Raw genomic sequence first — 13533 nt, forward strand, 5'->3', positions numbered from 1 at the left:
TTGAAACCATCTACCTCCAAGGATAATTCTCACCAAGTAAAAATAATTTCCTACAGAAAGTTGTCAAAATATACCCAAAAGTGTTATTTCCCTATATAAACTATAGTAAACTTTACCCCCTCCCCAAGGGAGAACGGATAGCTCGGGGGTCCTGAAATTTACAATTTAAGTAAAGCCCCTGATGATCTTTCTTTCCACGTAGAGAAAATCACTGTAGTACCTCTGAGTCTGGAGAAGAAGATTTTTGAAATATTGATTAATTTTCCCTTTGGGGCCCCGCCCTGGCCCCAGGGGTCGGGGTAGGAATCTCAATTTTACAATTTGAAACCATCTACCTCCAAGGATAATTCTCACCAAGTAAAAATAATTTCCTACAGAAAGTTGTCAAAATATACCCAAAAGTGTTATTTCCCTATATAAACTATAGTAAACTTTACCCCCTCCCCAAGGGAGAACGGATAGCTCGGGGGTCCTGAAATTTACAATTTAAGTAAAGCCCCTGATGATCTTTCTTTCCACGTAGAGAAAATCACTGTAGTACCTCTGAGTCTGGAGAAGAAGATTTTTGAAATATTGATTAATTTTCCCTTTGGGGCCCCGCCCTGGCCCCAGGGGTCGGGGTAGGAATCTCAATTTTACAATTTGAAACCATCTACCTCCAAGGATAATTCTCACCAAGTAAAAATAATTTCCTACAGAAAGTTGTCAAAATATACCCAAAAGTGTTATTTCCCTATATAAACTATAGTAAACTTTACCCCCTCCCCAAGGGAGAACGGATAGCTCGGGGGTCCTGAAATTTACAATTTAAGTAAAGCCCCTGATGATCTTTCTTTCCACGTAGAGAAAATCACTGTAGTACCTCTGAGTCTGGAGAAGAAGATTTTTGAAATATTGATTAATTTTCCCTTTGGGGCCCCGCCCTGGCCCCAGGGGTCGGGGTAGGAATCTCAATTTTACAATTTGAAACCATCTACCTCCAAGGATAATTCTCACCAAGTAAAAATAATTTCCTACAGAAAGTTGTCAAAATATACCCAAAAGTGTTATTTCCCTATATAAACTATAGTAAACTTTACCCCCTCCCCAAGGGAGAACGGATAGCTCGGGGGTCCTGAAATTTACAATTTAAGTAAAGCCCCTGATGATCTTTCTTTCCACGTAGAGAAAATCACTGTAGTACCTCTGAGTCTGGAGAAGAAGATTTTTGAAATATTGATTAATTTTCCCTTTGGGGCCCCGCCCTGGCCCCAGGGGTCGGGGTAGGAATCTCAATTTTACAATTTGAAACCATCTACCTCCAAGGATAATTCTCACCAAGTAAAAATAATTTCCTACAGAAAGTTGTCAAAATATACCCAAAAGTGTTATTTCCCTATATAAACTATAGTAAACTTTACCCCCTCCCCAAGGGAGAACGGATAGCTCGGGGGTCCTGAAATTTACAATTTAAGTAAAGCCCCTGATGATCTTTCTTTCCACGTAGAGAAAATCACTGTAGTACCTCTGAGTCTGGAGAAGAAGATTTTTGAAATATTGGATAATTTTCCCTTTGGGGCCCCGCCCTGGCCCCAGGGGTTGGGGTAGGAATCCCAATTTTACAATTTTGAAGCCTCATCTACCAAGGATGATTCTGACCAAGTTTGAAAAAAATCCATCCACTGGTTCTTGAGAAGAAGTTGAAAATGTAAAAGTTTACGCACGACGCACGACGGACGACGGACGACGGACGACGACGGACGAAAAGCGATTGGAATAGGTCACTTGAGCAAAGCTCAGGTGACCTAAAAATAAGACAAACAGGCAACTGTAAAAGTTCAAGCAGACCTACATTGGCCTCAGACCACAATTAATTCCACTAAATGTTACTACCAAAGGAAATATGAAATTAAAATGTTTTAAAACTTTGCGCATGCAGGGTCTGGTCCTACCGGTATTTCAAATTGAAGATCTATTCAAACTGAACCTACAGTGAGCTGGAAAGTACCTCATGACTGGCATTTAAGAAAGATAATTTCATTTGAATGTCACTACCCTGCATGTATAGGAGAAAATACCAAAAATCACAAAATATCAATGCGCAAGCCTCATTACTCATTGTGTCCTGCTGCAAATACAAATTTGAAAACTGTGTCAAGAAAAATTAAATAACTAGAATAGATATTGTTGAACAATTCTATGCAAAAAAACTGTACATATATCTGTCATAGATCAGACAGGAAAAAATATTAAGTAACTGACCAGAAATGTCCTTATGCACTATATTTGTGGTCGGAGGCCCATTATTGTAGGCCTGTCAAGCTATTAAAAGAGGGCTAATGAAGGGAGGTAGCTCTATCATATGCTAATGACTGGTACAATATATGTAAAGTAAAATTCATCAAAACATGTGATTTTTATGGACTGCTTTTTTGAAATGGGCTAACGTACATTATGTAAATATTAAGGTAAAGGGTACCACTGCATCAGTTATAATCGCAAAAAAGAGTGCCACTCAGAGCTCTCCTTACCTCACGTATAGAAGATTAACTAACTTAAAGGAGTTTTTCTGGCTTAGAGTAACTTCCCCTGTCAATAGGCTTTGTGGCTTAGAGTAACTTCCCCTGTCAATAGGCTTTCTGGCTTAGAGTAACTTCCCCTGTCAATAGCATAGGCTTTGTGGCTTAGAGTAACTTCCCCTGTCAATAGGCTTTGTGGTCTATAAATTGGACACTTAAAGAAGGCAAGATAAATAATGCAATAAAGGATTTGTGATGAAAAGATCCCATGTTTGACCTTTGCATGTTTTATGTGTTTTTTTTTTAATAATTCGTTCTTTCAAACATTCAACCTTCCAATTAATATAATTCTGTAGATTGCATCGCAATGTGTGACGAGTGAGTTTTGTGGAATACTTTTTTTAAAAGGGCTTGTGCAAATATCTGCAAATTAAGTATTGAAAAAAAAACCTTTGAGGAAATTTTCATTTCATCCTATGTTCACAATATATTGCAAGCTCCATGAATTACATTAAACTAAATCACACTTGCTATTGGTGGGGTATTACCCCCAAGACACTCTCTATTGTCTGTTTGACAAAATGATAATGAAAAAAATGACAGTATAAAACCTTTCTATACATTGAATAAATTAAACTTAATTGAACCAAAATACCCGTTAGTCACTGAAAATGTATTCAAATTTCCTGGTCTGTAAAACTTTCTTGTTAGTATTATACAGTGTTTATTGAAATACATACAATTAAAAGTAAAATAAATACCAAACCAACAAAAAATACTGAACACTACAGGAAATACCCCTATTCCAAAGGAAAGAAATTTAAAAAATTGGCATTCATTTTTTTCCAAATTTTTTTCGATGTAAAAATGTAACGTTGAGTGATGCAGATGTTTCTAACACTATATTAAAGTACACAAAATTAGTAGTCATGACAGTATTTTATACCACAGTCACAGCGACCTAGTTTTACTATTCAACACATTTATATTCTTAGATATAGAACCATATAGGATGATAAAGGTTATATGCTACCTTATGTGACCTGCAACTTGTTTTAGAGTGTTCTGCCTTGACGTTGTTAATGCATTCATTCTTGTGTGCTGTTCATTTGGGTCGCAAAAAAAGCTAAATTAGTCCTAATTAAAGATAAAGTCAAAATAATATTCATAAAAGATACTTCACTAGTCTCTCGGTTTGGAACTCTCTTAGAATGAAGATTCATGTCAGAGTAAATTAGCATGTAGCCTTAAGGAACATGATCAACTGTAAGCCAGCTCACAAATATATGCCCCCCCAGTTCATTTTATCTACATGTTCAAAGTTTGTTTGAAGGCGGTATAATAGCCCACATCTACATATGATTTTCTTTCACTGTGGTATAATTAATCATTATGTCCCACATCTACATATGATTTACTTTTACTGTGGTATAAATAATCAATATACCCCACATCTACATATGATTTACGTTCACTGTGGTATAAATAATCATTATGTCCCACATCTACATATGATTTACTTTCACTATGGTATAAATAATCATTATAGCCCACATCTACATATGATTTACTTTTACTGTGCCGAGATTGTATTATTTCATAACATGTAAACTTAATAAATTACAATTAAACCCCCCCAGATAAAAAGCAATAACTAAGGCACTGTGACATCCAGTAAATGTGGCCGATGAGGTGCTAAACAAGCATTCTGTGGTTCTGATGAACTATTGAGCAATCTTATCTGAACATTTTAAACAAAAGGCAGAGAAAATTGATCACATATACTGTTCTAGTATATATACAAAAGGATTTCTTCAGTCTGTTTTAATCAGTTAATCAGACACTAAAATTGAAATAGCTTATTACTGGGTACATATGTGTGCATTTTACTAGAGATAAGCACATATTACACAAATTTTTATTTTTTGGTAAATTGGCATTTTTTACAATTCAAAATTACAACAAAATACAAACGTTACCAATTTTATGCCACAACAACTTTTTTTCAGAGGTAGCATTCATTGTCATTAAATTTAAAGCAATACAACAAAAAGCAAATATTGAATAATAATGCTAACATTTAAGTGGAGTTTTGCAAAAGAAAAATTCCCAGGATCTATATTTAGTAACAATCGGTACAGATACACATGTAAACAATATAACACAATCAGGCCCTAGGAACAGGAAACAATCTTGGATTTAAATTTCTGCTCAGCCAATTACGTATGACGTCACTTTACCAGATGTTTCTGCACAGCCAATTACGTATGACGTCACGTTACCTGATGTTTCTGCTCAGCCAATTACATATGACGTCACTTTACCTGATGTTTCTGCTCAGCCAATTACGTATGACGTCACTTTACCTGATGTTTCTGCTCAGCTGATTACGTATGACGTCACTTACCTGATGTTATCTGTGATTGGTCAAGTCAAAATTAAAGTCATTATTAGACTTAAGATTGCTTCCTGATCTCGGGGCCTGAAGAGTCAAATTAAGGAGAACAACAGTAGAACTCCTTAAGTAAAGACGACAACTTTAGTTATCAAAGTAAACAATTTGTTATATCATATGACATTTCACTTAAAACGAAACAACAGAAATCTTCTGAGAACATTTGAAAGTTCTTGTTTTTGTTATCGTGGTTTGTTTGGTAAGCTCATGGTTTGTATTAAGTTGGCTGCATCATGAAACAGAGTTTTAAAATGAAGGGTAATAGAATGTTTACACATATAAGTATATATATACCAGGTATGGGGATATGGAAATTCTACCCTAGGGTGTAGAATTAAAACTGAGGCTTTACCAGGGATCTGACCTCAAATCCTACCCCCTAGGGTAGAAGTATACCCCATACATGTATGTATGAAAACTCTACCAAGCAAACATCAATAACAAAAACAAGTATATATACTGCTAGTTTTTAGGTAAATTACATTTATCTAAATAATAATGGTCTCGTACTCTTCCACACCCTTTCAGAATTAAGTGCAAGACTTTATATGAACAAATTTAAAGGTTGCATACAGTAAAGTCATTATTTGGAAAGAGAAGAAAAAAGTACATTATGCAATAGGTACATGCATACCTCAAATTTACCACGCAGGTTCTCCATGGCAAGCTTGTACAAATATCATTAACTAGTTTTTATAAAATGATGTTTTGACACTTTTGATTCCATGTAGAGGTGGGAGAAAGCAAGTGTAAGCAAGCTTGTTCTATATATTCGGTAGCCACCAGAGTGCCTTGCGGAGGACAGAGCTCTGTAGACTTATTAAGGTGAAGTGCTTGCTAATAATGCCCTTAACATTTTATATACAAAAGTGATTTTGTATGATGACGGTGATTGAAAACACGATAATATGAAATATATATAATGTACATGGATATTGATACAGTTTAGAAAAATATTTCTTATACAGGTAACTAAGAAGGTTAATGAGGTCAAATTCAACTGCATGTACACTAAGTATGGAATGACACAAGAATATAACTTGTCTTTTCATACTTCAATAAACGAGAAGTAAAAAATCTTTAAATAGATTTTTGGGACATTAAAAAACCCCAAAAAAACTTTTTAACAAAAACGAGGTACCATTTTAAATAATTTTACCTATACCTTGTATAGGATTCATGTATTATAAGTAGAGTAACGTGTTTGACAGATCTAGTCAAAAACTCACCAAGAAAATAATGTAATAATATTTGTGTTTTGTTCCACCATGACTGGTCTAGCTACACACTATTTAATTTAATTTAATTTGTTAATTTAAACATAAATATGTTTCCTAATCCTTTCTTCCAAATCATAATGTAATTCAGAATTGCATAGGTTGGCTTGAATAAGGCATTTTACAGTATTGTTTTGGCATCTTACATAAGTATTATATAGATATTAAAATAAAATTTGCTACCTTTTTCCTCCCTGATGAAAATTTTAGCCGGTTGACAGGGATGATATAAGTTTTTCTGTAATATATGAGTGTAATTTGATGGAGCAAACCAGCACAACTTCCATAAATATAGTACATGTACTACATACTGACATACGCAAACACATGACGTACCACATACTCCAAACAATAATAACGACACGAGTACTAAGTACCACAGACACATGTAAATTTATACTCACAACAATAATGTTATACCAGGCTCAATGTGTATTCAAATCAGCTATCATACGCTCACTATTGAACAGAATACATACAGGGGAAAAGTTGTAAGCATCAAATTAATTCTCAATATAGGAAAAGATCAGCACTTGTGTTCTATTTATCCTGATTGATGTTTGTGTTAAAACATATCTCCCCTACACAAAACAATAGGGACAGAATTATTTTCTGATGCATTTTATAACACACAAGCTCAGTTATTTTGAGGACCCTGTTTACTTATTTTTAGATACCAAGTACTTAAGATTTGATTTAGAAAACATACAGTTCAGAGTTATCAGAGGACATACAAAGCTTATTCTAATTCATTTAAGATGTAATGCAGCATTTAATATGTCAATCAAAACAATGTGATGTAACGCAGCATTTAATAGGTCAATCAAAACAATTTGTGATGTAATGCAGCATTTAATAGGTCAATCAAAACAATTTGTGATGTAACGCAGCATTTAATAGGTCAATCAAAACAATTTGTGATGTAACGCAGCATTTAATAGGTCAATCAAAACAATTTGTGATGGTATAACCATGAATTACCGGCTGAAAACTTTGAATTTGCATATGAAGCCCAGTTAGTGATTGTTTATGATATCATTGACCCTGACACATCATGGAATGATAATTAATGATATCATTGACCCTGACACATCATGGAATGATAATTAATGATATCATTGACCCTGACACATCATGGAATGATAATTAATGACATCAGGAACAATAGGATACTGTGAAAGGTCAATGTATGTTGACGTCACTTCCAATGTTCCTGACGTAACAAATCCACAGAAGGGAGACCGCGATTTTAAAGAAAAGGCTCAAACCATCTCAGAATTGTCATTTATTTCAGTGATTTTAGCTTATAAGAATTAGAATGGGGATAATACTACTGTATTTTTATATTTGCTGAGGTACAACTGTATATTGTGATAATACCAAATATCCATTTTACTGGCTCAGCTCCGAGTCGCCAGTAAACCTCATTTTTTCAAAAGTATAATCACAATAAACAGCAGCAAATTGCAAAATACAGTAAGTTTATCCCCTAACTGGCTTGTCTTTTATGATGAATCCCCCCCATCCATTAATCTAATTTTGTTCTACAGGCGACACCCCAGGACTCCTTACAAGGTTCATTCTCCAGCTGAGGTCTGTGTATGGTACTGGAACGCACTTATAATAAAACTATTCTACAGTATACTCGGTGGATTTGCTGCGCTCTATGCGATAGTAGGCTGGGTATACGACTCCACTGAAACTTTGGATAAATCATAATTGTCGATTGGATCATATTGTGAATCAACCGAACTGTCTGCAAAAGTTGGACGTCTGTAACCGTCATCCTGGTTACCTGACTGATCATTACTTTGGTCACTTGACACACTAGGATATAGAGTCCTATCTCTCTCACTTTGGTCAAACAGCACTGTCTGTCCTGTGTTCAATGTCTGTCCTGTGTCCATTGTCTGTCCTGTGTCTGTCCCACTTACACCAGAATCTATTCCACTTGTAGTGTCTGGGTGTGAGGCGTGACTGGCATTTTGTTTATACCCAATGTTTTTGACAGAACTGGAATGTACACCTTTAGAATCTTCCTGTTGTATCAGTGGCCTTTTACATGGTTCTCCTCTTCTGATCTGAAGGTCCTCTTTTTGAGGTAGTAAAGCGACCCTTGTTGGATCGTCTTCAGAAGAGTACTTGCCATCGTCAACTACGCCCGAGTCACTACTGTTTCCTTGAAGTTCACCATTGTTCTGAAATTAGAAAGTTATAAGGTACCATTATCTGAAAATTTTATGATAAATATCACAAAACAACATACAACAACACTTGTACACAGTTAAAACAATTACGCCAAACTGATCTGTCATCATCTGTCATGATTTGTTTGTTTTGTTTGTTATAGTAAAATTGTGGCCTCAAAATAGCTGAAGTCATCTAAATACAATGTTAACAGATGAGAGGGCAACTCAAGGACCACTATACACGTGTGATGTTACTGAAATGTCTAAACAATGACATGGTAGCGTACACTCAACCATGTCACATCATTCTGGGCTAACCAGAGGTTCCTTGAGTGACACCACTGCACACCAAAGGGTGGGTAACCAACAGAAAACGAGTTCACAAGTGTTGCTATAAGGGCAGCAGATAATTTCTATCTCTTCTGTGTCCACACAATAGAGCGGTCATGGAAAAAACTCTACTTCCTGTAGGGGGTCATACTTTCTGTTAACATGGACAAGTGTGTCCATTATACTTTCCCAAGTGTAAGATCAATATAATCTTTCCCCACCTTGGGGTAAGACAGAAAAATCTCAACCCAAGGGGTAAAATTCTTAAATGTCTAGCTTAAGGCTGTGCAGAGGGCCAGACTTTTAAATATCTTACCTCCAGAGTTGAGAATGATTATTTTTCTCCAACACCAAATATAAGTGGTAATTTCATGAAATGAAAATGCAGATTCCCAGCAAATCAGAGTTATCTCCCATGATATGCTATTGTTGACGTGAGGTCATACAATTGTTATGACCGTGAGATCCCTTCGTCTTTAGCCTAAAGTAAGACCGAAATACAGTATCTTTCCCTGACCAGAAGTGTGAATATCTCTCTCTAATGGGAAAGAAACCATTTTCTCTCATTTCCGAGGGTGTAAGATGGAGCTATCCAGGGTAAGAAGGGAGTGTAAGATATAGCTGTCCAGGGTAAGAAGGAGTGTAATATAGAGCTGTCCAGGGTAAGAACGGAATGTAAGATAGAGCTGTCCAGGGTAAGAATGGGGTGTAAGATAGAGCTGTCCAGGGTAAGTAAGGGGTGTAAGATAGAGCTGTCCAGGGTAAGAAGGGAAGGTAAGATAGAGCTGTCCAGGGTAAGAAAGGGGTGTAAGATAGAGCTGTCCAGGGTAAGAAAGGGGTGTAAGATAGAGCTGTCCAGGGTAAGAAGGGAGTGTAAGATAGAGCTGTCCAGGGTAAGAAGGGAGTGTAAGATAGAGCTGTCCAGGGTAAGAAGGGAGTGTAAGATAGAGCTGTCCAGGGTAAGAAGGGAGTGTAAGATAGAGCTGTCCAGGGTAAGAAGGGAGTGTAAGATAGAGCTGTCCAGGGTAAGAAGGGAGTGTAAGATAGAGCTGTCCAGGGTAAGAAGGGAGTGTAAGATAGAGCTGTCCAGGGTAAGAAGGGAGTGTAAGATAGAGCTGTCCAGGGTAAGAAGGGAGTGTAAGATAGAGCTGTCCAGGGTAAGAAGGGAGTGTAAGATAGAGCTGTCCAGGGTAAGAAGGGAGTGTAAGATAGAGCTGTCCAGGGTAAGAAGGGAGTGTAAGATAGAGCTGTCCAGGGTAAGAAGGGAGTGTAAGATAGAGCTGTCCAGGGTAAGAAGGGAGTGTAAGATAGAGCTGTCCAGGGTAAGAAGGGAGTGTAAGATAGAGCTGTCCAGGGTAAGAAGGGAGTGTAAGATAGAGCTGTCCAGGGTAAGAAGGGAGTGTAAGATAGAGCTGTCCAGGGTAAGAAGGGAGTGTAAGATAGAGCTGTCCAGGGTAAGAAGGGAGTGTAAGATAGAGCTGTCCAGGGTAAGAAGGGAGTGTAAGATAGAGCTGTCCAGGGTAAGAAGGGAGTGTAAGATAGAGCTGTCCAGGGTAAGAAGGGAGTGTAAGATAGAGCTGTCCAGGGTAAGAAGGGAGTGTAAGATAGAGCTGTCCAGGGTAAGAAGGGAGTGTAAGATAGAGCTGTCCAGGGTAAGAAGGGAGTGTAAGATAGAGCTGTCCAGGGTAAGAAGGGAGTGTAAGATAGAGCTGTCCAGGGTAAGAAGGGAGTGTAAGATAGAGCTGTCCAGGGTAAGAAGGGAGTGTAAGATAGAGCTGTCCAGGGTAAGAAGGGAGTGTAAGATAGAGCTGTCCAGGGTAAGAAGGGAGTGTAAGATAGAGCTGTCCAGGGTAAGAAGGGAGTGTAAGATAGAGCTGTCCAGGGTAAGAAGGGAGTGTAAGATAGAGCTGTCCAGGGTAAGAAGGGAGTGTAAGATAGAGCTGTCCAGGGTAAGAAGGGAGTGTAAGATAGAGCTGTCCAGGGTAAGAAGGGAGTGTAAGATAGAGCTGTCCAGGGTAAGAAGGGAGTGTAAGATAGAGCTGTCCAGGGTAAGAAGGGAGTGTAAGATAGAGCTGTCCAGGGTAAGAAGGGAGTGTAAGATAGAGCTGTCCAGGGTAAGAAGGGAGTGTAAGATAGAGCTGTCCAGGGTAAGAAGGGAGTGTAAGATAGAGCTGTCCAGGGTAAGAAGGGAGTGTAAGATAGAGCTGTCCAGGGTAAGAAGGGAGTGTAAGATAGAGCTGTCCAGGGTAAGAAGGGAGTGTAAGATAGAGCTGTCCAGGGTAAGAAGGGAGTGTAAGATAGAGCTGTCCAGGGTAAGAAGGGAGTGTAAGATAGAGCTGTCCAGGGTAAGAAGGGAGTGTAAGATAGAGCTGTCCAGGGTAAGAAGGGAGTGTAAGATAGAGCTGTCCAGGGTAAGAAGGGAGTGTAAGATAGAGCTGTCCAGGGTAAGAAGGGAGTGTAAGATAGAGCTGTCCAGGGTAAGAAGGGAGTGTAAGATAGAGCTGTCCAGGGTAAGAAGGGAGTGTAAGATAGAGCTGTCCAGGGTAAGAAGGGAGTGTAAGATAGAGCTGTCCAGGGTAAGAAGGGAGTGTAAGATAGAGCTGTCCAGGGTAAGAAGGGAGTGTAAGATAGAGCTGTCCAGGGTAAGAAGGGAGTGTAAGATAGAGCTGTCCAGGGTAAGAAGGGAGTGTAAGATAGAGCTGTCCAGGGTAAGAAGGGAGTGTAAGATAGAGCTGTCCAGGGTAAGAAGGGAGTGTAAGATAGAGCTGTCCAGGGTAAGAAGGGAGTGTAAGATAGAGCTGTCCAGGGTAAGAAGGGAGTGTAAGATAGAGCTGTCCAGGGTAAGAAGGGAGTGTAAGATAGAGCTGTCCAGGGTAAGAAGGGAGTGTAAGATAGAGCTGTCCAGGGTAAGAAGGGAGTGTAAGATAGAGCTGTCCAGGGTAAGAAGGGAGTGTAAGATAGAGCTGTCCAGGGTAAGAAGGGAGTGTAAGATAGAGCTGTCCAGGGTAAGAAGGGAGTGTAAGATAGAGCTGTCCAGGGTAAGAAGGGAGTGTAAGATAGAGCTGTCCAGGGTAAGAAGGGAGTGTAAGATAGAGCTGTCCAGGGTAAGAAGGGAGTGTAAGATAGAGCTGTCCAGGGTAAGAAGGGAGTGTAAGATAGAGCTGTCCAGGGTAAGAAGGGAGTGTAAGATAGAGCTGTCCAGGGTAAGAAGGGAGTGTAAGATAGAGCTGTCCAGGGTAAGAAGGGAGTGTAAGATAGAGCTGTCCAGGGTAAGAAGGGAGTGTAAGATAGAGCTGTCCAGGGTAAGAAGGGAGTGTAAGATAGAGCTGTCCAGGGTAAGAAGGGAGTGTAAGATAGAGCTGTCCAGGGTAAGAAGGGAGTGTAAGATAGAGCTGTCCAGGGTAAGAAGGGAGTGTAAGATAGAGCTGTCCAGGGTAAGAAGGGAGTGTAAGATAGAGCTGTCCAGGGTAAGAAGGGAGTGTAAGATAGAGCTGTCCAGGGTAAGAAGGGAGTGTAAGATAGAGCTGTCCAGGGTAAGAAGGGAGTGTAAGATAGAGCTGTCCAGGGTAAGAAGGGAGTGTAAGATAGAGCTGTCCAGGGTAAGAAGGGAGTGTAAGATAGAGCTGTCCAGGGTAAGAAGGGAGTGTAAGATAGAGCTGTCCAGGGTAAGAAGGGAGTGTAAGATAGAGCTGTCCAGGGTAAGAAGGGAGTGTAAGATAGAGCTGTCCAGGGTAAGAAGGGAGTGTAAGATAGAGCTGTCCAGGGTAAGAAGGGAGTGTAAGATAGAGCTGTCCAGGGTAAGAAGGGAGTGTAAGATAGAGCTGTCCAGGGTAAGAAGGGAGTGTAAGATAGAGCTGTCCAGGGTAAGAAGGGAGTGTAAGATAGAGCTGTCCAGGGTAAGAAGGGAGTGTAAGATAGAGCTGTCCAGGGTAAGAAGGGAGTGTAAGATAGAGCTGTCCAGGGTAAGAAGGGAGTGTAAGATAGAGCTGTCCAGGGTAAGAAGGGAGTGTAAGATAGAGCTGTCCAGGGTAAGAAGGGAGTGTAAGATAGAGCTGTCCAGGGTAAGAAGGGAGTGTAAGATAGAGCTGTCCAGGGTAAGAAGGGAGTGTAAGATAGAGCTGTCCAGGGTAAGAAGGGAGTGTAAGATAGAGCTGTCCAGGGTAAGAAGGGAGTGTAAGATAGAGCTGTCCAGGGTAAGAAGGGAGTGTAAGATAGAGCTGTCCAGGGTAAGAAGGGAGTGTAAGATAGAGCTGTCCAGGGTAAGAAGGGAGTGTAAGATAGAGCTGTCCAGGGTAAGAAGGGAGTGTAAGATAGAGCTGTCCAGGGTAAGAAGGGAGTGTAAGATAGAGCTGTCCAGGGTAAGAAGGGAGTGTAAGATAGAGCTGTCCAGGGTAAGAAGGGAGTGTAAGATAGAGCTGTCCAGAGTAAGAAGGGGGTGTAAGGTAGAGCTGTCCAGGGTAAGAAGGGGTGTAAGATAGAGCTGTCCAGGGTAAGTAAGGGGTGTAAGATAGAGCTGTCCAGGGTAAGAATGGAGTGTAAGATAGAGCTGTCCAGGGTAAGAAGGGAGTGTAAGATAGAGCTGTCCAGGGTAAGAAGGGAGTGTAAGATAGAGCTGTCCAGGGTAAGAAGGGAGTGTAAGATAGAGCTGTCCAGGGTAAGAAGGGAGTGTAAGATAGAGCTGTCCAGGGTAAGAAGGGAGTGTAAGATAGAGCTGTCCAGGGTAAGAAGGGAGTGTAAGATAGAGCTGTCCAGGGTAAGAAGGGAGTGTAAGATAGAGCTGTCCA

General features: G+C 39.5%; 1 protein-coding gene across 2 annotated transcripts in view; it reads right to left on the reverse strand.

Moving 5' to 3' along the window:
• Window positions 1-1721: 1721 nt before the first annotated feature.
• Window positions 1722-13533, reverse strand: part of LOC110461989 — a 48980-nt gene continuing 37168 nt past the window's right edge. For both annotated transcript variants that reach the window (XM_021515749.1, XM_021515748.1), the window contains one exon: window positions 1722-8428. In XM_021515749.1, coding sequence (XP_021371424.1) covers window positions 7895-8428 — 534 coding nt within the window. In that variant the 3' untranslated portion in view covers window positions 1722-7894. The remainder of the gene's footprint in view (window positions 8429-13533) is intronic.

Source organism: Mizuhopecten yessoensis, unplaced genomic scaffold (assembly GCF_002113885.1).
Source record: "Mizuhopecten yessoensis strain PY_sf001 unplaced genomic scaffold, ASM211388v2 scaffold10715, whole genome shotgun sequence".
NCBI classification, from domain to species: domain Eukaryota; kingdom Metazoa; phylum Mollusca; class Bivalvia; order Pectinida; family Pectinidae; genus Mizuhopecten; species Mizuhopecten yessoensis.